At 33.7% G+C, this 25,766-nt stretch overlaps 1 protein-coding gene across 1 annotated transcript; it reads left to right on the forward strand.

Annotated features, from left to right (window-relative positions):
• The first annotated feature begins 18,082 nt into the window (after positions 1 to 18,082).
• Positions 18,083 to 18,499, forward strand: LOC145063891 (glutaredoxin-C9-like). The gene has a single exon (XM_079011454.1). It carries the CDS (start codon positions 18,083 to 18,085, stop codon positions 18,497 to 18,499), a length of 417 nt encoding a protein of 138 aa, XP_078867580.1.
• Positions 18,500 to 25,766: the final 7,267 nt, after the last annotated feature.

Below are 25,766 nucleotides of genomic sequence, written 5' to 3' on the forward strand. Positions count from 1 at the left end.
TATATTTGCTTTTTGAGTGTTTTGAGCTTGGAAATGATCTTTGTGAGGGTTTTTGTGGATCTTGAAGTAAGAAGAGCTCTTGGAAGTTGCATTGGTGTGGTTAAAACTTGTGGATCCAGAATCATCACCAACTTGGAAAGCTTTTGGAGGTATAAAGCTCTTAACTTGATGGTTCATTTTGATAGATCTAGTTAGGGCTTGTTTTTTAGCTTTTTATGTTCCTTTAAGTCATGCATGAGAGTATGAGCTACTCCAGAAGCTAGGGATAGTAGATCTTAGCATTTTTTAGGTCCCTTGTGAATAAAAATGTAATCTTGATGTGTTATATTGGACCATGCATGAGTTAGGGTTCTTACTACGAGTTTTATTGGTCAAAATTAAGTATTGGATCCCATTAAGACATGAAAAGAAGTAAAGTTGCCAACTTTATGTGTTAAGACATCATATAGGATCAGATATGAGAAGTGGACTTATTGGCTTAATCAATTAAGCACTTAATGGCGAGTTGGACTTGCTGTGAAGTACATTAGGCGTATTCAGCTCGTACGCAGCGCGTACTGGCCAAAGGTGGCATACGCAGGGTGTAAGTCTAAGTACGTCGAGCGTACTCAGTAGTTGTTGACTTTCGTTGACTTTTGCGATTTAGGCCATATTTGGACTATTAAGGTTTTAAGCCTTATTGGACCACTAGTCTTTCTGAATTTAGGCCATTGTTAGACTTTCGGCCTTCTTCGATTTACGACCATAATGGGTTTTGGGTGTCATTTAGAGATTTGGGCCATGTTGGGCTTTTAGTGCCTTTGGATTGGGCCTCGGTTATTAGGCCAAGTGAGAAAAGGGTAAAATTGTCTTTTACCTTGGGTGTTGGACAATGAACTAGATTCCTAATTATGGTTTATGGCCTAATTATTAATTGGGGTTTTATTTGACTGATTAGCACGGAGATTTTCCGGTTCAGTAGCCCGATCATTTGTTTGACTGACAGCAGACTGAGGTGAGTTTGCTCATTATACTATAGGACACTAGGATATGTTATTTGTTTGTAGTCTTTGTGACTCTTGTTGTATGTGTTATATAGATGAGTACCTGTTTTCTATATGTATGTGGGGTGAAATAGACCCGATATAGCCTTGTGCTGACATATGAGTTGAAATAGACGCAAGGTGAAATAGACCTGGTACGACCTTGGGCCGACGCATGAGTTGAAATAGACTCGGGGGTGAAATAGACCAGTAATAGCCTTGAGCTGGCAGATATGTATGGTATAAGGTATTTTGGGGGACTCGCTAAGCTTTGTGCTTACGGTTTTCAGTTTATGTTTCAGGTACTTCCGGATCAAAGGGGAAGTGCTCGGGATGATCGCATCGCACACACCATGGCATTTCGTATTTTGTTGACTTGATGTGTCTGAATGATTATTGACATACTCTGATTTACACTATGGTTTTATGTGAAACGTTTAGTTGATGGTCTTTTAATTAAATAAAAAATGAATTTTTTTGGGACGTTACAAGATGCAATCCAACATGTTCGCATCAGATTTCTTTGCATCCTGATGGACATCTATGGAGATGACATAGTTCATGTAGTGTGGAGTGGTGGAGATGTTATACATGATTTCCTCATTTTCGGCATAATGTTGGATGATTTTAAGCTACACCGATGTCAATGCTTTTTGGGTGATGTGGAGTTGATGAATTAGGGTGTTGAGCATTGTCTCAATTTCTTAATTTCATATTTGTTGTAGAGTGTGGATGGAAGGATGAATGATTTGTCTCTTATATAAGGGTTTGGATGGTGTGATTGTAATGGTAGGTATGGTGGTTGTGTTGTATTTATAAAACATTAATTGGGGTTATTTTTTATCTTCTCTTTTTTAGATATAATCATTGTAAACCGATTTTGCTTCTTAGGAAATGATGCATGCATGTAGATGAAAAGATGTATGATAATTGCATGCATTCAATTTGTGTAGCGGTTATCTATTTAATAATATTTTTTTTTTGAAAAATGACGGTTTATAGGAAGTTGTAAAGGCAGTGACTGTTAATGTTTAATGGTTAGTGCCTATTAATATTTAATGTTTGGTGGCATTGAGTGTTAAATGTAATAAAATTTGATGCAAGTGGTGTAAGACTAATGTGTAGAGGCAACGAGATCACCTGTTATATTGACATGGCATCAAAAAAACATCGGGACACCGCCCCCACCTCCGCGTTTTTAGGTGTTACGACATCAGCCGTTAATATGACAAGGGAGGCGACGGCTCGTTATTATCTCTCTATCTAATGTTTTGACCCATTTGTAATTAATTTTTGCCGGCCCTTGTGGTTTTTTTTAAAAAAAAATTATTTCAAGTGTTGATAATATAATATTGTTATGTAACTTGCAAGCCCAATGATAATCATGATCTTTATGCAAACATGCAAATGAATATTTGCTTCAACAAATCTTTGTTTCAAATAAAGATATAATCAGGAATTATATTTCTTGCCTTAATTCTGATATATATCACATATTTTTATTCTTTTTATATAATTATTTTTATAATCAGGATAAAAATTAATGAACTTATTAGATTAAAGAGCAAATTATTGGAATGCCACTTTTAGTTTTTAAATATTATTTTTAATTTAGGATTTAATTAAATTATATGTGTTATTAATTTATATGTTTTTTATAAATATTATGACATAATAAAAAACAAAACAAATTAGAAAAATAGAAATTAAAAACTTCAAAAAAAAATAAAGAAAAATAAAATAAAAAATAGGGGGTGTTATCACATGTTATTTGATATTGTCGGTTTCTAAATTGGATGTTATAATTAGGATGATGAGGTGAATTTTTTTGTTGTGATAAGATGTAATAACATGTTGGCCACTCCTAATAGCCTAAAGACTATTAGTGCATAAATAAAAATTTGTTACATTAGTTGATTGGATGTGATATGTATGATCAGTTAGTAATGAAATGTTTGGACATATTGAGCATAGATCCAGGTTCGAACCCTAACCTATGTTATTTTCTTGTTTTTTTATGACGTCTGATGGGAGAGGGTGACGCTAGTCCAATAGTGGGTGACGACATGCATATAGAGGAGGATGTGGTAGAGGATGGGGAGGAGAATTAGTTTTTAATTTTTTAAATAATAATGTCAAAACACACACACACACACACATATATATATATATATATATATATATATATATATATATATATATATATATATACACGATCCTTATTACATAGAAAATATTATTTTGCCCTCATTTAATGGACTTAACAAAAAAAACTAACAAAGCTAGAGTTAAGGGTCATCTATTAGAAGTCTTGAAACCATTGGGATCAATCTTAATGACCTAAAAAGTTAAGTACCGAACTTGATTTTTTGAAGATTAATATTTTTTTAGAACAGCAGAGATTTTATTAAAAAACTAGTAGTGAGTTAGAATTGAAGATTATTATTATTATTATTATTATTATTATTATTATTACTAGATCATCTCCAATAGAAGGTTTTTTATAGTGCATTTGTAACGACCCAAAACTTAAGACCAAAAATTTCGTTTTATTTAAGTTATTACATAAAACCATTAGTATAAAACAGAATAATATCTCATGTCAAACCAGTGTCTCAATAATCAAGCATGTCATCATAAAATAATATCAGAGTGTAATCCCAAAGATCTCATGTGCGAAAAACATAGTGTGATGCGCTGCGATCGAGCCGACTCCTTTCCTCTGAAAATGAAATACCTGAAACCAAAACTGAAAACCGTAAGCACGAAGCTTAGTGAGTTTCCCAGAGCATACCACACACACAATCCACATATCACATATCTTGTTATCTATAAAAGCTACACACATATCATATATCCTGTTAGCAATAAAAGCTACACACATATCACATAAGTCATGCATACATAAAACCTGTAATAGTGTCATGGGCTACCCCACATGGTCTTTACTTAGGACCGACATGAGCTCCCCCACATGGTCTTTGTGACATCCCCAATTTCACGGCCAGAAAATACTGATTTTTTTGTTTATGCTTTATAAAAATCAGAGTATATCTTTCAATAAAAACGTTGCGGAATTTGTTCCCAAAAAACATGATAATTTTATTATCATAGCATTTCCGAATAAATGTATTTTTATTCCTTTAAAGACATTTGAGATGTCATCGTCAATACAGAAACATAAGCATAAACAAAACTTACATTCATTACACTAGTGATCTATATCTCCTTAATCTCTAGTGTAATGGTAACTGCACATCGTCACATGTGACACAAGTAAACTGAGTGGGTTAGGTTGGGAAACCTGGTGAGTACATAGGGTTTTCAACCCACAATAATATAATTATTATGTTCAATCATTAAACAATTAACCCAATTACCCATCCCTATTATCTTCTTTATTCCTAAGTACCCTCCCTAAGGATTTATCCTAAGGGTCGTTTCATACATCATATTTACCTCTCATCTCCTTACATCGCATTTCCTTATATCTTTGTTCCTAAGGACTCTCCCTAAGCATCATCACCTACTTCGCATAGACAGTATTGATTTAGGGATTACTCCCTCAATACGTGCCCAACAAGGGTTAGGGCATTATCGCATGAATACGTAGTTACAACATCGCCTGAACTCGTAGTTCATAGTAAGGGGTTAGGGTATCATCGCATGAATACGTAGTTACAACATCGTCTGAACTCGTAATTCATCACCTACAGGTTATGAGCCTGCTGGTGTTTCCACGGGGTTGTCTATAATAGTCTGTGGTCGCCATTTATACCCTGGTAGATGACTACATCTCCAAATTGTCGGACAAGGTTATAGTATCATTCATCCTACATCACCGATTCATCATCACCCATCTATCCTCACCTAATTATTATCACCTATCTCTCATCATTTTATTTTATCACACATCAAATATTTCATCTACCCATGTTTTATTCCAATATATTTGTAGATATAAAATAAATATACCGCTTAAATCTTTTAAAACATGTATAAAATTGTTCATCCAACATAGATAGCAAGTATACAAATAATATGCACACACAGCACGTAATTTATATAAATACTTCATATCTATGTGCAAGCTGAAAGTAACTATGCACTCACCTGAAAAAGGTGGTGATTCTACCTTCGAGCAGCGCTTCGTTATCTCAAAACAATTATCCCTCGATAAAACCTAGTATCAATACCACTAGGGTTTAGTCTAACGTTAACCGTGACTAATTAATAGACTAGCTATTATTATTATTATTATTATATAAGCATTAAACAACGCTCTATATAACTCATAATAATAGCCCAAATAATTATTTTAAGGTCCTAATAATGTTACTATATTAAAACATAAGCTGTATTAAAGATAGGTTAGGTACATCTTACTTACAACGGGTTTCCTTGGAAACTGGGCTCCGCTGGAGCAGAGTTTCTGAGCCGAAAGGCTCTTTTCTCGAGGCTTAGGGAGCCTCGGGGCTTCCTTCGGGTGCTAGGGGGTTTACCTAGACTTTAGGGGGGGTTTGGGGCTTTAGAGAGAGAAAGAAGGGTTTGAAGGTGTGAGGAAGTGAGGGAACCCGACACCTCTATTTATAGGGGTGCTGACTGATAGACTCGCCGAGTAGGAGGACCTACTCGCCGAGTTGTGCCATGTGGCAGCCTTCTGGTGGTGCCACGTGTCCAATTCTGGTGGTGCCACGTCACCCCCTATCGCGTATTAGCCTTCAAACTTAGAAAAATCATAACTCTCGCATACGAGCTCCGTTTTTGACGTTATTTTTTTAACGAGTAGGTAAAATCAAGATCTACAACTTTCATTTAGACTCCGTCGGATAATTCTCGACCGATCTCAAATTTAATAGTAGGAGGCGTTTAGATTGTTAAATGACCGCGAAGAATTCGTAATTCCTTCATACGGACTCCGTTTTCGTCTTTATTTTTACCGTTTAGTTCCAATTAATGAGATCATCAACTCTCATTTAGGTCGCGTAATCCAAAAACCGTTCGAACTAAAATTCGAGTTTCGGGTCGTGCACTGCTAAGTCGAATCTTAGAAAAATCATAACTTCCTCATACGAAGTCAGATTTGGGCGTTCTTTTTTTTGTATGTTCTCGGTTAACATATACTAAAACTTTCATTTAGATTGCTAAGGCTAAAAGTCACTCCATCATAAATTTACTATTTACGCTTCCCGGTGTCGTGCAGGTTTTGCCGTAAAACTTTGACGGGCCATAACTTCTTCGTTATAACTCAGATTTTGGCGTTCTTTATATGTACGGAAACCTTGAGACATATTATACAACTTGGTTAAAACTATTTATTATAAATAATCTTTTTCCGAAAAGTCGTTTTCGACACTTATTGCCTATAAATTAACTAGCTCGGATCTGTGGGCATTACAGTCTTACATCCAATGTCATGGGCTACCCCACATGGTCTTTACCTAAGACTGCCATTGGCTACCTTGCATGGTCTTACATCCAATGCCACGGGCTCCCCCCCCTGGGGGTCTTCATGCAAAACACACAATCACATATCATATCAAAACACATAATGGCTAACACATATATCATTATCACATAATGGGCCGGCCTTGATTCCTTAGACCCATAGGTATGGTGAGAAGACTTACCTGGCACTGCTGAAGTCCCGCAGATAAAACTCCAGTGCTGACTGACAAGCTCCCGAACTGTTAGCATCAAAACATCACCTAATTAATAATTGGGTTCCACTACATAACCATAAATACATACTTTGGATAATTACTACATTACCCCAAGCTTGGCTTTATTCCAGCCCAAGGTGCAATCCGTAGGCCCAAAAGTCAAACTAGGAATCAAAGCCCAACATATGGCCCAATTTTCCAAATTGGACCCAAGCCCCTTACATGGGTCTTACCCTAGGCCCATTAAATTATTCTAGTCCAATTGCTTGACTTTGGATGGCCCATTAATAACCCAATCATCAAGGCCCAATAGAGAGGCCCAACAATAAACCCAAGCGAAATTAGGGTTTCCCATAAAATGATGATTAGGGTTAAGTTTCCTACTTAACCCATTAAGGACTTAATCCTCTAAGGACATAATCCATTAAGTCCAATATTGCTTAGATTACTCTTTGCCAATGATTATTATTTAATATTCCAAGTTATTAAATAATTCTCGTGTGTCCCGGTTAATTCCCCAAATTAGGGTTTTATTGGCATAATGGTTTTCCAAACCCTACTTAGGGTTTCCAACCTAAATACTAGCCTATTTATCGATTTGTTAGGCTTTTAGGTCAATTAGAGTCTATTTGACCCATTAGGGTCTTCACTAATCGCATTAGGCTTCATCGGGCCCATTAGGGTTTCAAGCACCCTAAACGAATCAATCTCACAAGGCAATGTGACAATAGTCAAATACGGGTCAAGTCAAAGCCGGACAAAGTCAACGAGTCAAACCGGTCAACTCTATTAAAACTTGTATATTAGGGTTTGAATTATGTAATTTCTGTATAACTCACTATCTTAATGAGAAAACATCACTTGGAAAGTTCGTGTGTTTAAATTTCTTTAACCTTAGTGCTAAACAATGAACAAGAACCATAAAACAATGTTGCATACTCATAGGGAGTGTGTAAGATCCTAAAACATGGCATAACGGAGCTTACGGACCTTGCATTGCGAAGCCAGACACTCACATTCGTCACACACGAAACCGCTCTCAATCGTTTTCACTCTATCTCTTCTTATCGAGAATCTCTCCCAAATCTCTCTAAGTATGTGAAATCTCTCCCAAATATCTCTCTGTATGTGAAATCTCTCCAAGTATGTCAAATCTCTCCCAAATCTCTCTAAGAAAGTGAAATCTCTCCCAAATATCTCTCTGTATGTGAAATCTCTCCAAGAATGTCAAATCTCTCCCAAATCTCTCCAAGTATGTGAGATCTCTCCCAAATATATCTCTGTATGTGAAATCTCTCCAAGTATGTCAAATCTCTCCCAAATCTCTCTAAGAAAGTGAAATCTCTCCCAAATATCTCTCTGTATGTGAAATCTCTCCAAGAATGTCAAATCTCTCCCAAATCTCTCTAAGAAAGTGAAATCTCTCCCAAATATCTCTTTGTATGTGAAATCTCTCAAAAAATGTCAAATCTCTCCCAAATCTCTCTGAGTATGTGGAATCTCTCTCAAATCTCTCTCGAAATCTCTCTCAACTTTCTATAATCACTCGGGGCATCCCGACCCTCGAATTTGGCGAAAACAGCCCAAAAACGGAAGTCTGAGCGAAAAACGGACTTAAGGAACCGAAACCCCTCTTAGGAACCGAAACCCCTCTTAGGAACCGAAAGTCCTCTTAGGAACCGAACCCTCCTGATGAAGAAGGCTGCCGAACCGAACCCTCCTGATGAAGAAGAACCGAACCGAACCCTCCTGATGAAGAAGAACCGAACCGAACCTTCCCTTCTGACCACTTTCGCTTCTGACCCTCGCTTCTGAGCTTCGGACCGAACCCTCGGCCTAGGACCCTTCGCATCTCGCCTCTGGTTCGCAACCCACTTCCGACTCGGCACCAGCAAGGACCGAACCTCGGCCTAGGACCGAGAGGTCTCGCTGGGAAGCCTTTTTCTCCCGGTTTTCGACCAAATTTGCGTTTTAGGCCCGTTTTTAATTGTTTTAACATGGGATTTTCACCCAAAACTTTATTTTAACATATAAGGACCCTTAACTATTAATTAATCACATTTTTAAGGATAAAACCTTATCCAAAAGAGAGTGGGTGAAGTACAAAGGTAGAGTGTTGACTTTACTTATTTCTATGACACAAGCAACCACTCCCATACCCACTCCATGTCACTATTCACCACCAGCCCATCCCTAGTCACTTCATAGGTCCTTTCTCACTATTTTCAACTATTCCCACGTTCTTAGGGCTGGAACATCCATCCTCTCTCCTCACACTTTAATCATTCTCTCATTTTTACCAAGAATCACACTCCAAACTCTCTCATCTTTTTCTCTCTAATTCGAGAATTTCAAGGCATACTCCAAGACTCTTCTCCTACAATTAGTAAGTATCATCATCTTTCTTATGATTATTACACATCCTCCTACTCAAAATCATAGATTGGTTACACAAACATCATCACATTCTTGTTAGATCTTCGAATCTTCAAGTGATTCTTCAAGTGTTCTTGGGTTGAACACATCTCTTCTTCAACACTTACCTACTGAAATCACTCAAGGTGAGTTCATACCCCTACATTTTCATGTTTTCTCAAGTTTTTAGGGGGGGAATACAAGTTAAAACACCAAGAACATAACTAAACTTTTCTAACAGCCTTCATCAGAAAAGTCCAACTCCATTCACGGACTGTTTTGGACAACTTAAACATTTTAGTTTTCAAAACTGTTTTAGGTGCATGTAGTTCCACTTCTTAGCTTTAAAATGACTACTTGCACATCTGCATACGATTTTTCTACAATTTATGGTGATTTTTACAAAACTGCCTATCATTTTAAACATCAATCTGGACCAGTCTGCGATTATGGACTTTTTCACACAAGTAAGAGGTCATTAAAAATTATAATAAAAATTATGAACAAACTAGACTCATTTTCCAAACTCTCAGAAGTTACAGAACTTGATTTGGACATTTTATGATTTTTCTACAAATTTTCTAATAACAGTTACAGAAAATGTTAGAATCAGAAAAGCACTAGCAATTTCATTTCACTTTGTAACATGTTGAGCAAGGTGTATATTATTATGTGTTTTTGTGTTATTTCAATATATGACATTCTTGTGTTAGTATCTAGATATACACCAGTTAACAAATGGATTTTTACTAAATAAAGCATAGATTAAACAAAGGGTTATTATTGAAGTATACCCATTACACACAAACATTTTATTAAAACTATGTTAAGTATAGTTTACGTACTTTGCTTTTACTACCCTTGTTTTGATAAACTATAATAGGTATAGTTTATGATACATTTCCAAATGCATACATTTCAGAAGAGTACATTTATACAAAAGGGAAACTTTCATTATGTTAAGTGTAAATTCGTTAATAACTTTGTGAGACATTCGCTTCGTATAAATCACAAGTCCTGTATTGTAACCAGAGTCTCCTGGAGGGAGAGCGTGATAGTTGTATATAGATCTATATTGGGCTTGACAAACCCACACCAGAGCTGCTTGCAACAGCTAGACCGGCAGGTCTGTGGTGACAAGTGTCATTTCAGTTCTACGACGCCCGAAGAACGTCGTTTTCAGGCCACCTAGGTCATAGTATGGTTATAATAACTCACAGAAAGTATTAACAAACTTAAGAATTTACGGGAAATTCACTAATATCATACGCGTTTATATTTAAATAAACTCACGTTATTTCTGTAAATAAGGAAGATTACTCATACGTTTCAGTCTTTGGATACAAGACTACAGTATTCATTTTAAGGAAAATATCGGATTTTTCTGGAATAACTATACAATTACGAGACAAGCTTTTTTTTCATAATCATATACAAAAACTTATGAACTCACCAACCATTGTGTTGACACTTTTTCAAACTACTTGTATTCTCAGGAAATCGCTAAACAGGTAACAAAGTACTTTTGAGGATGGGACGTTGAGGCGTCAACTTATCATATTTTGTCAACATATTGTAATTGATTTTGAAACATGTAATTCATACAATGATGTAACTCTTTCAATTATATATATGTTGGTTGTGTTTACTTTCATCACTATTGCCATTGTTGTTATGATACTACACATGAAGTCCTCCACCCCCGGACGTTTCCGCCATCCTTGGTTTGGGGGTGTGACAGGCAAGCACACCGCCACCTGACACGGCGGCCAGTGGCGGCAGGAGGCGGAAGCCACCACCCTACGGTGTTGGTTTGGGTTTCTTTTCATTATACTTTAGCTAATTACAGTTTACAATGCCTTAACCAAGAATAAACACACACACACACTAACTACATCAACACACACACATGGTGGCTTATGGTGGCAGCCACCACCTCATGGTGGTGGCAGCGGCTTTTCCGGCTAACAAGATACACACAACACATGCTACAGAAAGAACAAACACCCACACTCTTTTCTTGCTTGCAAACAGCTCCAGCCACCTTCCTGGTGGCAGTTGGCGACGGTAGAATTACAAACCGACGGCAGCAGCGGCGGCCACGGTGTTTCTTTCCTCGATCTCTGGCCAACAACTCTCGCACCATGTGCCTCGGGTTCAACAACAGCACTCTCTCACGCCCTTTGTGACATCTCCGCTCCCAACCACCGACTAGGTGGCTGAGGATGCTGGAACAAGCTAAACGACCACCATAGTGCTTCCGACGGTAGCAACCTGTGTACAAGACATCGTCTCAGCGAGAGTAGCGAAGGAGAGAAGAGGGAGAGGTGGAAGATAGGTCTACTAGTAGCTTTCCGGTCACACACAACCCTTGCAGCAACAAATCGGCTTAATCGTCGGTCTCTGGCAGCTAACCCGACTGTACGCGGCGCTCCCGATAGCGGAGCTGAGATGGCGGCGGTCCTCAACGAAGCATCGATGATTGAAGGTGCTCAAGGGCAGTGGCGGTTAGGGAAATGACATTCTAGGGTTAGGGTTTAGGAATGATGATCTTAAGACGGGATGGAAGGCTATCGGAACGAGCTAGGCAGCAGTGGCGGTGTCCATCGATTTTCCGGCGAGGCTAGGAGGTGGCGGCTGAGGGGTAGAGGATGTATGCGAAGGCTGCAACATAAGAGACTTAGGGTTAGGGTTTAGCGGTAATGAGGCTATATACCCGATCCCTTATTATAACTTTGCCATAATGACAATTCCGGCCCCTCCTCCATAAAATCTCTTCAAAAGAAGTTGATAATTTACCATTTAAACCCTGCCCATTTAATTCCTTTACACATTAAGTCTAGATTTTTCTAAAACAACCCCTCCTCTATAAATTCTTTTCAAATGAAGTCCCAATAATTTACCAAGTAATCCCTGCCCTCATAATTCTTGCAATTTAAATCCGAATTTTACATTTTTAACACCCTAAACTTTCAATTATTTATTTTAGGGTTACTATTCATTCATTAATCTATTTATTTATTAAATAAATAAATGGGGTGTTACAACATTACTATTTTTTTTTAAATGAGCACTTAAAACCATTAGAGCAAACAACTTTTTTGTTTTTTTATTTTGACCACTCAATATATATTGAGTGATCAATATAGTATGATAACTTGTATATTTTAACCACTGTCATCTTAAAGATATGTCATTTTAAAATTAATTTATAATATTTTCAATATTTTTGTTGTATTTTTATAACTAAAACATAATAATTTTTCATATTTTAGGTATATAAATAAAGACTCGATACAGTTGTATTATATATTTTCATATTAAGATATGATTTGTGTTTAAAAAATGATTAATTAAATTAGATGTCCTATAAAATATTTTAGATAAATAAAGGTAAATTAGCTAAATCTATAGAAAAAACTATTAAAATAAGTTTAACCATTGGAGAATTAATAGATAATGAGATGACAATAACTTTAAGTTATGACATGGGTTAACCATTGAATTGAAGATGCTCTTATTATTATTATTATTATTATTATTATTATTATTATTATTATTATTATTATTATTATTATTATTAAAAACTCTGACAGTTTGTAAACCCATAAGTACAACACAATGATAAAATGAGCCACTGGTTAGTAATCGATTCATGATGTCAAAATTATATAAACTACTACTTGTGATGTTTTAACATGATATGAATGCATGATTCGTATGAGAAAGATGCAAGTAATAAAAAATAATATGCTAATGTTATAGATATTTATTTTGATTGCAATCATATCATTATCATTATCATTATCATTATATACTTATAAAGGAAGCATTTTTCCTTTCACCACATTCATTTGAAACTCTCATGACTTTTTAATTTCTTTCTAATAATGATTATAAGTTGGTTAATAAGGTTAAATAAATATAAACCTAAAGTGTAATCATATATAAACTAAATCTCAATATTAAAATAATATATTTTCTTATACTTATCAAGTTATATTTTTAACTTTTAACATATTATACATATTTTATTAGGTCTAATATATTGTTGTTTGAAAATTTTGTATAAAATACTTAAATTGTTAATTTAAATATAACCTTACAGGATCAACTTAAATATAAATTTTAATTCAACTTACACAACTGAAAAAATGCTTTGTAAATAGTTAAAAGTGATAAATTATAGTGACTTTCTGATAATGATTATAAGATAGATAATAAGGTTATATAAGTATCAAACCTAAAGTATAATCATAAATAAACTAAATTTCAATATTAAAATAATATTTTTACTTCTACTTATAAACTTATGTCTTTAACTTTTAACATATTATACTTAATTTATTACATTTAATATGTTGTTGTATATAAACCATTATCAGTTTAAAACTACAACTTTTGAAAGGTTTGGACAAAATACTTGAAGTTTTAATTTAAATATATAACATTACAGGGTCAACTTCGATATAAATTTCAGTTCCACTTAAAAAACCCAAAGAATATTTTGTGAATAGTTAAAAGTGGTAAATTATAGTGCTAAATGCAAAAATTAAATTGTAATATCAATTTAACTAAAAGAATTCTTAAGGATATTTTTATAATCGTTAAAAGTTTTCAGATAAGCAGCATAAAATAACTTATAATAACAATAGTTAAAAATAACTCTATATAAATGATTATATTGTTACCTTTAAAATAAAATAAAAAATTGTTTGATGTTTTAAATAATTACAATGACAGAAATTAAAAAGTTAAACAAATAAATTTTAAAAAATTAATTAACAATAACAAAAACTATAAATAGCATTAAACCATATATTATATTTAATTTTATTCATGAGTAACCCACGGGTAGATGTCATTCAAAAGATTAAGATTATGTAATTTTAATAGATTTATATATTATCATATAATTCAAAATAATCAGTATATTATATCAATGTAACATACGCATCATTATATCAAATTTGACAACATTATTGTTTTATTTAAAAAAAACATATATTTGTAAAAATGTCAGCTATATAGTTGCTTCTGCGCAACGCGCGGGCATTCCGCTAGTATACTTATAAAGGAAGCATTTTTTCTTTCACCGCATTCATTTGAAACTCCTATGTATTTTTCCTTTCACCACATTCATTTGAAACTCCCATGACTTTTCAATTTCTTTCTAATAAAAATTATAATTTGGTTAATTAGGTTAAATAAATATCAAACCTAAAATGTAATCATATATAAACTAAATTTCAATATTAAAATAATATCTTTACTTCTACTTATAAAGTTATTTTTTTAACTTTTAACATATTATAATTAATTTATTAGTTTTAATATATTGTTAGATGTAACTATTATCATTTTAAAGATACAATTTTGGAACAATTTATATAAAATACTTACATTATTAATTTAAGCATAATATTACAGGGTCAACTTAAATATAAATTTTAGTTTAACTCAAACAACCCAAATAATATTTTATAAATAGTTAAAATTGATAAATTGTAGCGTCTTTCTAATAATGATTATAAGTTAGTTAATAAGGTTAAACAAATATCAAACCTAAAGTGTAATCATAAATAAACTAAATTTCAATTTTAAAATAATATATTTACTTCTACTTATATAGTTATTTATTTAACTTCTAAAATATTATACTTAATTTATTAAATTTAATATGTCGTTATATGTAAACCATTGTCAGTTTAAAGCTACAACTTTTGAATAGTTTTGAAAAAATACTTAAATTGTTAACTTAAATTTAACATTACAATGTTAACTTAAATATAAATTTCAGTTCCCTTTAAAAACCAAAGAATATTTTGTAAATAGTTAAAATTGATAAATTGTAGTGATGAATACAAAAAACTAAAATGTAATCTCGATTTAACTAAAATATTTCCTAAAGATATTTTTATAATCGTTAAAAGTTTTTAAACAAGTAGCTTAAAATAACTTACAATAACAATAGTTAAAAATAACTCTATAATAAATGATTATATTGTTACCTTTAAAATTAAAAATTAATGTTTGATGTTTAAATAATTATAATGTTATAAATTAAAACATTAAGCAAATAAATTTTAAAAAACTAATTAATAATAACAACAACTATAAATAACATTATATCATATATTATATTTAATTTTATTCATGTGTAACTCGCGGATAGAAGTCATTAAAACAATTGAGATTATGAAATTATAATAGATAAATATATTATCATATAATTCAAAATAATGAATATATTATATCAATTAGTATAAAAATTATTATATCAAATTTAAAAACTATTGTTATATTTAAAAAAAATCATATATGTGTAAGGATTTCAACTATATAGGTGTTTCTGCGCAACGCGCGGACATTCACCTAGTTATATTTATAAAGGATATATTTTTTCTATCATCAGAATTATTTGAAACTCTCATGTCTTTGCATATTTCTTTATAATAATGATTTCATAATCTCTATTTAAACCTATATAACTTTTCAATAACATGGAATTAACAACTACCACTCAATAGTTTTAACTTATGATACTTAATGGTACTTATGACACTAATTGATTAAAATTTATATATATATATATATACATATATATATATATATATATATATATATATAATTCACAATGGTAGATTTTTATTAGAATGGTTTAAAGAGTTGTGTAAGTGGTTGAGAGGTGGATTAGAAACTCCATAAAAAAATTATTGATGGAGAGCATAAGTAATAAGCAAGAGGAAGATGATGATGAGAAGGAAATATGAAAGTTTATGGTAAGAAATCTTGCTTCATTTTCTTCTTTATTATTATCCAAATTTGTATCGTGTAATTATGATTTTGGTTGGAATGAAAAATATTATATATGAAGATTCTCTAATCATTGCCTATAAATTCACATGAGCAACAAGACTACTTCACAACGATATAAATACAAGAATGGATACAACTAGCGTAATTCATACTTCATGATTTTAAGAGTTTAATGGTTCAATTTATTTTAAAGTTTTGCATTTTCTTTTCATGTAAGTTATAATCATGTTCAGCGGGGTCCCAAAAAAAAGTTATGCAACTAACCGTCTAAAGTCTAAACCCAACAATCCATGTCGTATAAATTGTGATGGAGTTTGCATGATGGTGTAGGTTAATGTTTATTCCACTTCAAGTTGTATAACTAGACTTTTAATAAGATTCACTAGGTGTGCTTTCCAGGGTGACGTAATGGAGTGCATGTTGGCATTTAATTTTATAAGTTTTCATGTTGCGTCGGATGTTCATAATCGCTAACATGGAAATGGTCTTATAGATGAGTTATATAGTTGATAAAGCTTATTAAAATTGATTTTGTTATATTCCATAAAAATGGTAAATTTGAATCGTTGATATATCATTACAATTATTATTTGATTATAAATTGTTTAATCATTCATTGATCTTTTTAAACGAGACATTTATGATTTAACTGTAAGGTAATTAAAAGTGAAATAAGATTTAGCCATTGCAATTTACACCTCTAATTTTATATTATGTTAATGAAAAACACAATGACACGAGACTCTCACAAAATACAAATCGTTTAATTGTTTTATAACTTATGTTGTCTAATAACATATGAGAGCTAAAACTTATTTTTGGTTTTATAATTATTATTAATCTGGTTAAAATCTATTACAAAATATTTTGACATAAATTATAGACATCTTTTATTTATAATTTTAACTTTTCCTTTAACTCATTGTATTTACGTTATCAATAATTTACATGGTTAATTATTTTCCATATGTTGTAATATTCAATCAATTTATTCTGTAATAAAAAATTAGAACCCCAATATCAACAATTTTAAGAGCGGTTTTGAAATATTAAAAACCGACATAATATGTTTCAGAATCGGTTTCAATATTCTAGGGTCATAGGTTCCAATTTTAATAGGCATATATATAAAAAAAATGATCAAAAACCATAAATAAAATTATAAATTTCAACATATTTTAACCATATATTTGTTTTGTTGCATAACACACGAGAATACATCTAGTTATATATAAAGTTGAATAACAAGAGTCGGCATAATAGTTGCTATTACACAAACTTTATTTTATTATTAAACTATATTTTTCATCATAAACAAAACTTGAAGCTTTTACCTGGACTCTTTCGATTAACACATAATATTTGTTATAAGTGATTCATGCTTCATACACAACTTATATTTTACATAATTAATAAAGTACATCTCTTTTAATTCATAATCATCTCTCCGATACAAATAGTTGTTATGTTGGAATCGTGACATTATGTTTTCGTTATTTTTTGGATAATTCATTTCATTTAGACATAGATATTAGTTATTACTTATCACCTGGAATTTCAATTTCACAAATTTGCTACTCTAGTTTTGAACTTCACACATTGGCCACATGATCACTAGGCTTCATTTTCAAATCACAACCTATAGGCAGTAGGCACAAAGCAATCTTTGACCAACAGGAGATTCCTATTACCCACAAATTTCTATTTTTAATTAAACATTTTAGTTGTACGTACGGCATCATAAGCTGTACTTGTACCTCTTCGGAAGAAGTTACATTCTAAGTCTGCCATGCTAGTCGTATTAATTTGAATGACAAAGCTCTCTTGTTAGAATTAGTTACTGGTATCAGTGATATATGATGTGTATATATGTTCTCCTCGAATAAGCTTATAAGCATGCTTTTAAAGCTGTAAATATGAACAGAATGCATCTTCCAACGGTCAAAACTCTCTCTCTCTCTCTCTCTCTCTCTCTCTCTCTCTCTCTCTCTCTCTCTCTCTCTCTCTCTCTCTCTCTCTCTCTCTCTCTCTCTCTCTCTCTCTCTCAAACCCTATATATAAATCTAAAACCCTACAAACACCATTAATTCATTTCCAACCCTAAACCCACATTTATCTGTCTCACTTTCTCTCTCTAAAACTGCTACTTTTCTTGAAGGAAAAATGAAGGTGACACACCCACAATCATCAAGTGTTGTAATGGAAAGAACCACCGGAGTTACGACAGTCTCAGCGGCGGCGTCAAAGATGGAGACGGTTTACGAGAGGGTGCACCACCTGGCCAATGGTAACGCAGTGGTGTTGTTTTCAGTGAGCGGCTGCTGCATGGGCCATGTAGCGAAGCAGCTTCTTCTTGGCCTGGGCGTCGGCCCTACGGTGGTGGAACTGGACAGAGAAACGGCGGGACTGGAGATTCATGCCTTACTCTACCGCCTTGCGGCGGGGAACGACCAGCAGCAGCCGATTCCGGCCATCTTCGTTGGTGGGAAGTTTCTTGGAGGAATTGAAACCCTCATTGCTTGCCATATCAATGGCACCCTTGTTCCTCTTCTCAAGGACGCTGGTGCTCTTTGGCTTTAAAATCATGGATATGGGATGATTATATGCATGGTGATCAGGCATATTAATTGGAAGTCATCTAACTTTAGTTGATAACACTAATAATACTTATATGAAATGTATGAGAATATATTAGTAATTCTAGAGAAACATGTCGATTAGAAGTTAAATACATAAGTTTATGTAAGGTAAACTTTGAGTTTATTGTATGAAGGAAACTTGCTTTAATTTGTTATCTTATATGAGGATATTAATCTATATATATTATTCGAAAGATGTTTATAATTATAAATTTAAGTTATCATTTTGGTCAAATATAATTTGATGAGACGAGAATTGCATGATATTATGGTGATTAAGTTGATAGGGGTATTGGAGACAGTAAAGACATGCAATGCAGGATGTAGCACTGGATGAGGTACAATATTTGCAGCTTGTGGTACTTACCATTGATCAAATCCTCTAAGTTATATTGGGATCAAAGCGTTATACCCATGCATTGTGGTGTGTCTACATTTTGTACTTTGAGAGATATGTATTAAATATTAAATATTAAAAAGAGTTATATAATAATACTATTAAACAGAATGATATTAACACTGTAAAAAAGTTCTCATGTAATTTCCCAACACCATATTAACAATGTAAAAAGTTCTTATGTACTTTCCCAACACCATACTGTGTTATCTTTTCTTTTTTATAAAGTTTTTGGACATTGAAGAAAGCGAATAGCACTAATTAAATAATTAATTTTTTGATTTGTTCATAAGTAGGTAATTGTTTTTTTTTTATACATTTAGGTAACAAATTTTTTGTAACTGTTCACATATGACAATTATGACCTGTTGTAACAGGTTTTATCCGATTACAGTATGTCATAATGGTTATATGTGAACATTTTCAATAAGTTCGTTACCTATATGTATAAAAAAAATAGTAACTCAAATATGAACAAAACAAAAAGTAAAAGTAAATTACACAAATGGTCCCTATGGTTTGGAAGAATTTGTACGTTTGATCCTTAATTTATTTTTTTAATTCGAATGGTTCCTACTGTTTATTTATTTTTTATTTTTTTGCGCTTGGTTCCTGTTTTACCTAAAAAGACTATTGTGCCCTTATTAATTTAATTTTTTTAATTAATTTTCTTATTCATGTATTTTGTTATATTTTTTAAAAAACTAATAGACCTCACATATTTGTATCTCCTCATCATCTCATCGCTCATCATCCTCAACTTGTATTTCTCTTTCATCTTTAATGATGTCGACGTCTTCACCATCCATTCTTTTTCGGTCCTTCAACTCCAGCAAACCAACACTACAATCCATTAAAGTGAAGAGACAGTGGGTTATGGTGTTTGTTCGCCAGAGTTGAAGGACCAAAAAAAAGGATGGTGAAGACTTTCATGTCACTAAAGATGGAAAGAAAATAGAAGTTGAAGAGGATGAGAGATGGGATGGTGACCGGTGGGACCTAAATTAAAATTTCTCAAATGTAGTTTCAGGTTTACGGTGAGGAGATACAGATATGTGAGGTCTATTAATTTTCTTAAACATATAAAAACAAATATATAAATAAGAAAATTAATTAAAAAATAAATTAATAAGGGCACAATAGTCTTTTTAGGTAAGACAGAGACTAAGTGCACAACAAAAATAAACAATAAGGACCATCCGAGTTCAAAAAAATAAGTTAGAGACTAAACCTACGAATTCCCCCAAACCATAGGGACCATTCGTATAATTTACTCTTACTTTTGGTTTTGTTCATATTTAGGTAATTTTTTTTTTATACACATTTAGGTAACGAACTTGTTGAAAGTGTTTACATATAACCATTATGACCTGCTGTAGTTAGATGTAACATGTACAGCATGTCATAATGGTCATATGTGAACAGTTCCAAAAAGTTTGTTACCTAGATGTGTACAAAAAAAAGATAGTTACCTATATGTGAACAACCTGAAAAGTTAATTACCTTAACAAGTCCTATTCCCTTGAAGAAAATGGATTAATGTCATTTTACCCTAACAAAATGTTTTTTTAAAGGTCTTTCATATTTTTTTAAAGGATTTGAACTATGCCTGTTAGTATAAAAACGTCATTGTTTCAAATGTAATTAGTCGGTTAAAACTATATATTTTTCTTAAATAAGAAAAACTAATTATTAATTTAAAATTTATTATTATTATTATTATTATTATTATTATTATAAGTTGGTTAATAAGGTTAAATAAATATCAAATCTAAAGTGTAATCATATATAAACTATATTTTAATATTAAAAGAATATCTCTATGTAGCACCTAGTTTTTGGTATGTATTCTGTTATTAAATCTTCATTTATTTCTGCATTTTTGGCCTTGTACTCGGTGAGTCGAAGGACTGACTCGCCGAGTAGAAGCGGGATGAGGCGCGGGGTTTAAGCAGCGGACTCGGCGAGTAGCCGTTGTTTGGACAAAAACCCTAATCCAGGAGTTTGCACCCTATTTAAATGACCTTATGCAGCTTCCTTTCCCCCTTTATGCTCCCCAAACACTCCTCATAGCAAACCTTATCCGTTTTTTAGAAGATCTAAGGCTTTTTGAGTGATTCTTGTGAGTTTTGATCTCAAGGAAGAAGGAAGAGCATAGAAGGATCAAGAGGAGACTGAAGGATTCGAGTTTGGTTCATCATTTGCAGTCTTTGGAAGGTATAAAGTCTGAACCTTGCTCATTCATTTGTTAGATCCCTCTTTGAGGTGATTTAGGGCTTTTATAAGCCATTCTTGGTGGCCAACCATGTTTGCAAACATGGTTGGGGGTTTGGGCTTCTGTATCATGTCATTTTATGAGCCACAAGTTAGATCTAGGTTGCTTTTTGAACCAAGGAAGGCCCCATGCAACAAAAGAACCGTTTTAGAGCCTTTTAAGCTCTAATGTCCCATGCATGCACGTAAAGTTTGTAACTTTATGTGCTAGATCGAGTTTAGGGGCCTGGATCTATCATTTGGTTAAGTGTTGTACATCAGCAATCGAAGTTCTTAGTAAGGAATGTGATAGGCTCGGCGAGTCCATTTCCTGGACTCGGCGAGTCTAAGGGTTTTGGTCCCATATCAATGAGGGTCATAAGGACCAGTTGAGTGTGGAAGGGTTTTAGGAGTCCTGGGGAATGACCCAACGTTCTGGACTAAGCAAAGTGTTCTAAGAATTCATGGTACTCGGTGAGTGCATGAACGGACTCGGCGAGTCCAAGACAATCTTCATGGTACTCGGCGAGTTGTTCATCAACTCGGCGAGTCGAGGACAGAACGTGTTCATAGGATGAAGAGTAACTCGACGAGTTGTTCACACAACTCGGCGAGTCAAGTCAGGACATGAGTATCAGTTGATGATGAACTCGAAGAGTTGCTCATACAACTCGGCGAGTCGGATGTGGATTCAGTTGGTGTTCATTTAGAAGGAAAACTCGTCGAGTCATCGCCTAACTCGACAAGTAGAAGCGGGTATGAGGTCTGATGGAAGGATAGGGACTCGGCGAGTTGACGAGTCAACTCGGCGAGTCAGGTCAACTGGAAGTTGACTTTGACTTTGACTTGGTCAAGGGGTAAAATTGTCATTTTATCCTAAGGGTAGATGTCATTTTCTGACTAAGTGTTTTGTGGGAATTTTAGCCGGAGGATTTCCGGAGCGGCAACGGCGGCAGTCAGAGGATTCTCGCTCAGTTCAACAGCTACGAGGTGAGTTACCTTCCAGTAGGGGTGGGTCTATTGCCACAATGTCGGCCCACCATTGAGGAGTATTTAGAAGATAATTGTCTTTGTGATAATTTATCTTGGTATGGTATGTGTTTGGTTATGAGTTATATTTGTATGATATGTTGCATGATAAGAATAGTTTCCCTGATAGTGGTCCTTAGGACCAAGGGGTAGGTCAGTATCCAGATATGTCTGAATGTGTGCTTATATTTTGCTATTGTGTGCTAGTGGTAGGGGGTGGAATAGTCCCCAGTTACCGGTTGAAAGATATCGATGACGATTACGGTTGAAAGATATCGAGGATGATTACTGGTTGAAAGATATCGATGATGATTACCGGTTGAAAGATACTGATGATATTGTATGGTATGTGGTATGATGGAGGAACTCACTAAGATTTTGCTTACGGTTTCAGTTTTTGGTTTCAGGTACCTCTTCGTCTAAGGGGAAGGAGCCGGCGGCGTAGCATGGCATCACACACACTTATGATTTTTCCGCATGGTGTTTTCTGGGATTGTACTCTGATATGACGTTTGTTCATGGTTGTGGGTTTCAAATATGATATTTGGTTTTGAGATGTCGTGTTTATACAATACTTTCTAATGAATGTTTTATGAATTAATTAATCAACAATGAAATTTTTGGGCTTGAATTTTGGGATGTTACACTCTACTTCTACTTATAAAGTTACGTTTTTTTTAACTTTTAACATATTATACATAATTTATTGGTTTTAATATATTGTTGAATGAAAACCATTATCATTTTAAAGCTACAACTTTTGAACAATTTATATAAAATACTTAAATTATTAATTTAAATATAACATTATAGGGTCAACTTAAATATAAATTTTAGTTTAACTTAAACAACCCAAAGAATATTTTGTAAACAGTTAAAAGTTATAATGTGTAGTGTGTTTCTAATAATGATTATAAGTTGGTTAATAATACTGAAAGGTGTGGGCAACGCCCACATCCGTTTTTGTGACATGGCATGCGTCTCAATGGCGATATCACGTGAAACACCCCCCTCCCCCTCATTTGTTTTCAACCGTTACGTGGTGTTTTGTTTCGTTGCAACGGACGATAACGCGTCTTTTTTTTTTATTTCTTCATTTTACCGTTGATTAACGGGAATATTGTTTAAAAAAACTTTACCAATAAAATCACAATTTTTCTCTACATTCCATATAAAAATCACAATTTTTCTTTCTATTCACCACTTTTCTCTCTCTTTTTAATATATTTTCAAGACATTCCACAAAAAAATGAATCCGTTCGATGATAGTGACGACGATGATATGTTTGTCATTATGAGGTACGTACGAGTATTGCACGAACGTGCTAATGCAACCAGCTCCAGCTCCTTTATTAACCAGGCGCACGACGTTAAACAGAGACCGCGAAGAAGGGCACAGACGTTTAGTTCACAATGATTTTGCGGATGATTATGTCTACCAGCCACGCAATTTCAAAAGAAGGTTTCATTTGCGGAAAAATGTATTTGTTCAGATAGCCAACGCGTTGGAAAGCATGTATTGTTTTTTTTCTAATATAGCTTTTATATTATTTTAATACATTGCTTCTTTCAAATATAGCTTTCATATATTAAATATATGTTTATGTATGAATTTTTCCAAATGAGATATGACGCTAGAGGTAAACGAGGATTCACAGTGTTGCAAAAATGTGTTGCTGCAATTAAGTTTATGGCAATGGGAGAGTCGCCTGATTCGATTGACGGTTGAGAGAACTGCAAGAGAAAGTTTGTATAGATTGGCGAGGGTGTTGTCGAAACCTTCGGTGACGTTTATTTGCATAAAGCTTCGTTGAATGATATACAGCAACTATATGTGGCGTACAAAGAAAGAAATGGTTTTCCAGGTATGCTAGGAAGCATTGATTGCACATACTGGAACCGGAGAAATTGTCCCGTGACGTGGAAAGGCCAGTACGCAAGTGATCAACATGGAACGCCTTCGTTGGTATTGGAGGTTGTTGCGTCCCAAGATTTATGGATTTGACATGTTTTTTTTGGGGTTGCAAGTTTGAATAATGACGTGAACGTTCTTGATCAGTCACCAATTTTCGATGATATTTTGTTAGGGAAGGCACCAGATGCTCCTTTCACAGTAAATGGAAATGAGTACAAGTTTGAGTATTACCTTACAGATGGAATAAATCCAGCATATTCCACATTCGTGAAGGCGTTTTGACACCCAATAACACCAAGAGAAAACAAGAAGGAGCACGTAAGGAAGTGGAACGTGCTTTTGGAGTTCAAAAGTCGAAATGACACATAGTTGAGCATGCAGCACGACCATATCAGTTAGATGTTCTACAATATATTATGTATGCATGTATCATAATGTCACACCCCCGAACCAGACGGCGGAATCATCCGGGTGCTCGTGTGACTATCAATTGAAATATCATCACAATGAATATACATGAAACATAACACAATCATCACCAAACATTACATATTACAACTGATATTGTTCACATCAAGTACATTGTCTTAGATTACATATTCCCAAAATATTAATTGTACGATGATTGACATTACACAAAATAAATTCCTACAATTGAAAGTTTTCCCGCTTAACGATTACCTGAGAATACAAGTTATTTTGAAAACGGTCAACATATATAATGTTTGTGAGTTCATAAGCATGTCTGAATGAAAGTCATTGCATTGTTTGTAAAACCCAGAAAATCCGATATATTCTGTAAAAAGTCTGAAAAATGATGTAGATGCATATGTGAATTTCATAGTAAAAAAACATGTATAAGTATGTAGTCCAAATTTCTTTGCATTCTTTCTGTTGTGAGTAAAAGGTAATTGAATGATAGTATTTCCCCAGAAAATCCGATATTTTCTGATTTATAAAAATGTTACGGTCCTTGCATTATCGTATGATTTGTTTTGTATCAATATGATTTACGAGTTTTGATTTCCGTAATGTTGTGATGGTAATGGATCTCTATATGAGTCGTTATAACCATGCATGATAGTGACTAATTCGTCTGTCTTGACATTTTTCCAAACGCTGGTTTTGATCAAGGTTTTGTCACCCTAGACTGCTCTAGTCTAACTGTAGCGAACAACTCAGGTGTGGGGGAGTCACCCCGTATAGATCTATACACAAACTCTCGCTCTTTCTCCAGGAGATTCTGATTATAACTACAGGCTACGACCATACACTCAATGGTGTCAATCGACAAGTCTCACTGGATCCCAATTATTGCCACATGAATATGTATAACGTTATATGTATTTAGAATTACGAACGCCAGATGATACATGAATGTGAAAGGATAAGGCTTAACAAACATGAAAAAAAAAAAGACAACTTTGGCCCATTAGACATGTAAGTTATTTTCCAGGCTTGTTAAATATGTAAATGGACACGTTAAAGCCCATGAAGCATATGATGAATTATTACAGGCTAAATTAGCATGTAAATGGGCCACTAAGGCCCAATAACATGTAAAGGCTAATTTAGGCCCATTAAGCATGTAATTGGATCGCGAAGGCCCAATAT

The sequence above is a fragment of the Lactuca serriola genome, chromosome 7, assembly GCF_051521515.1.
Source record: "Lactuca serriola cultivar US96UC23 chromosome 7, Lser_US96UC23_V15, whole genome shotgun sequence".
Lineage (NCBI taxonomy): Eukaryota > Viridiplantae > Streptophyta > Magnoliopsida > Asterales > Asteraceae > Lactuca > Lactuca serriola.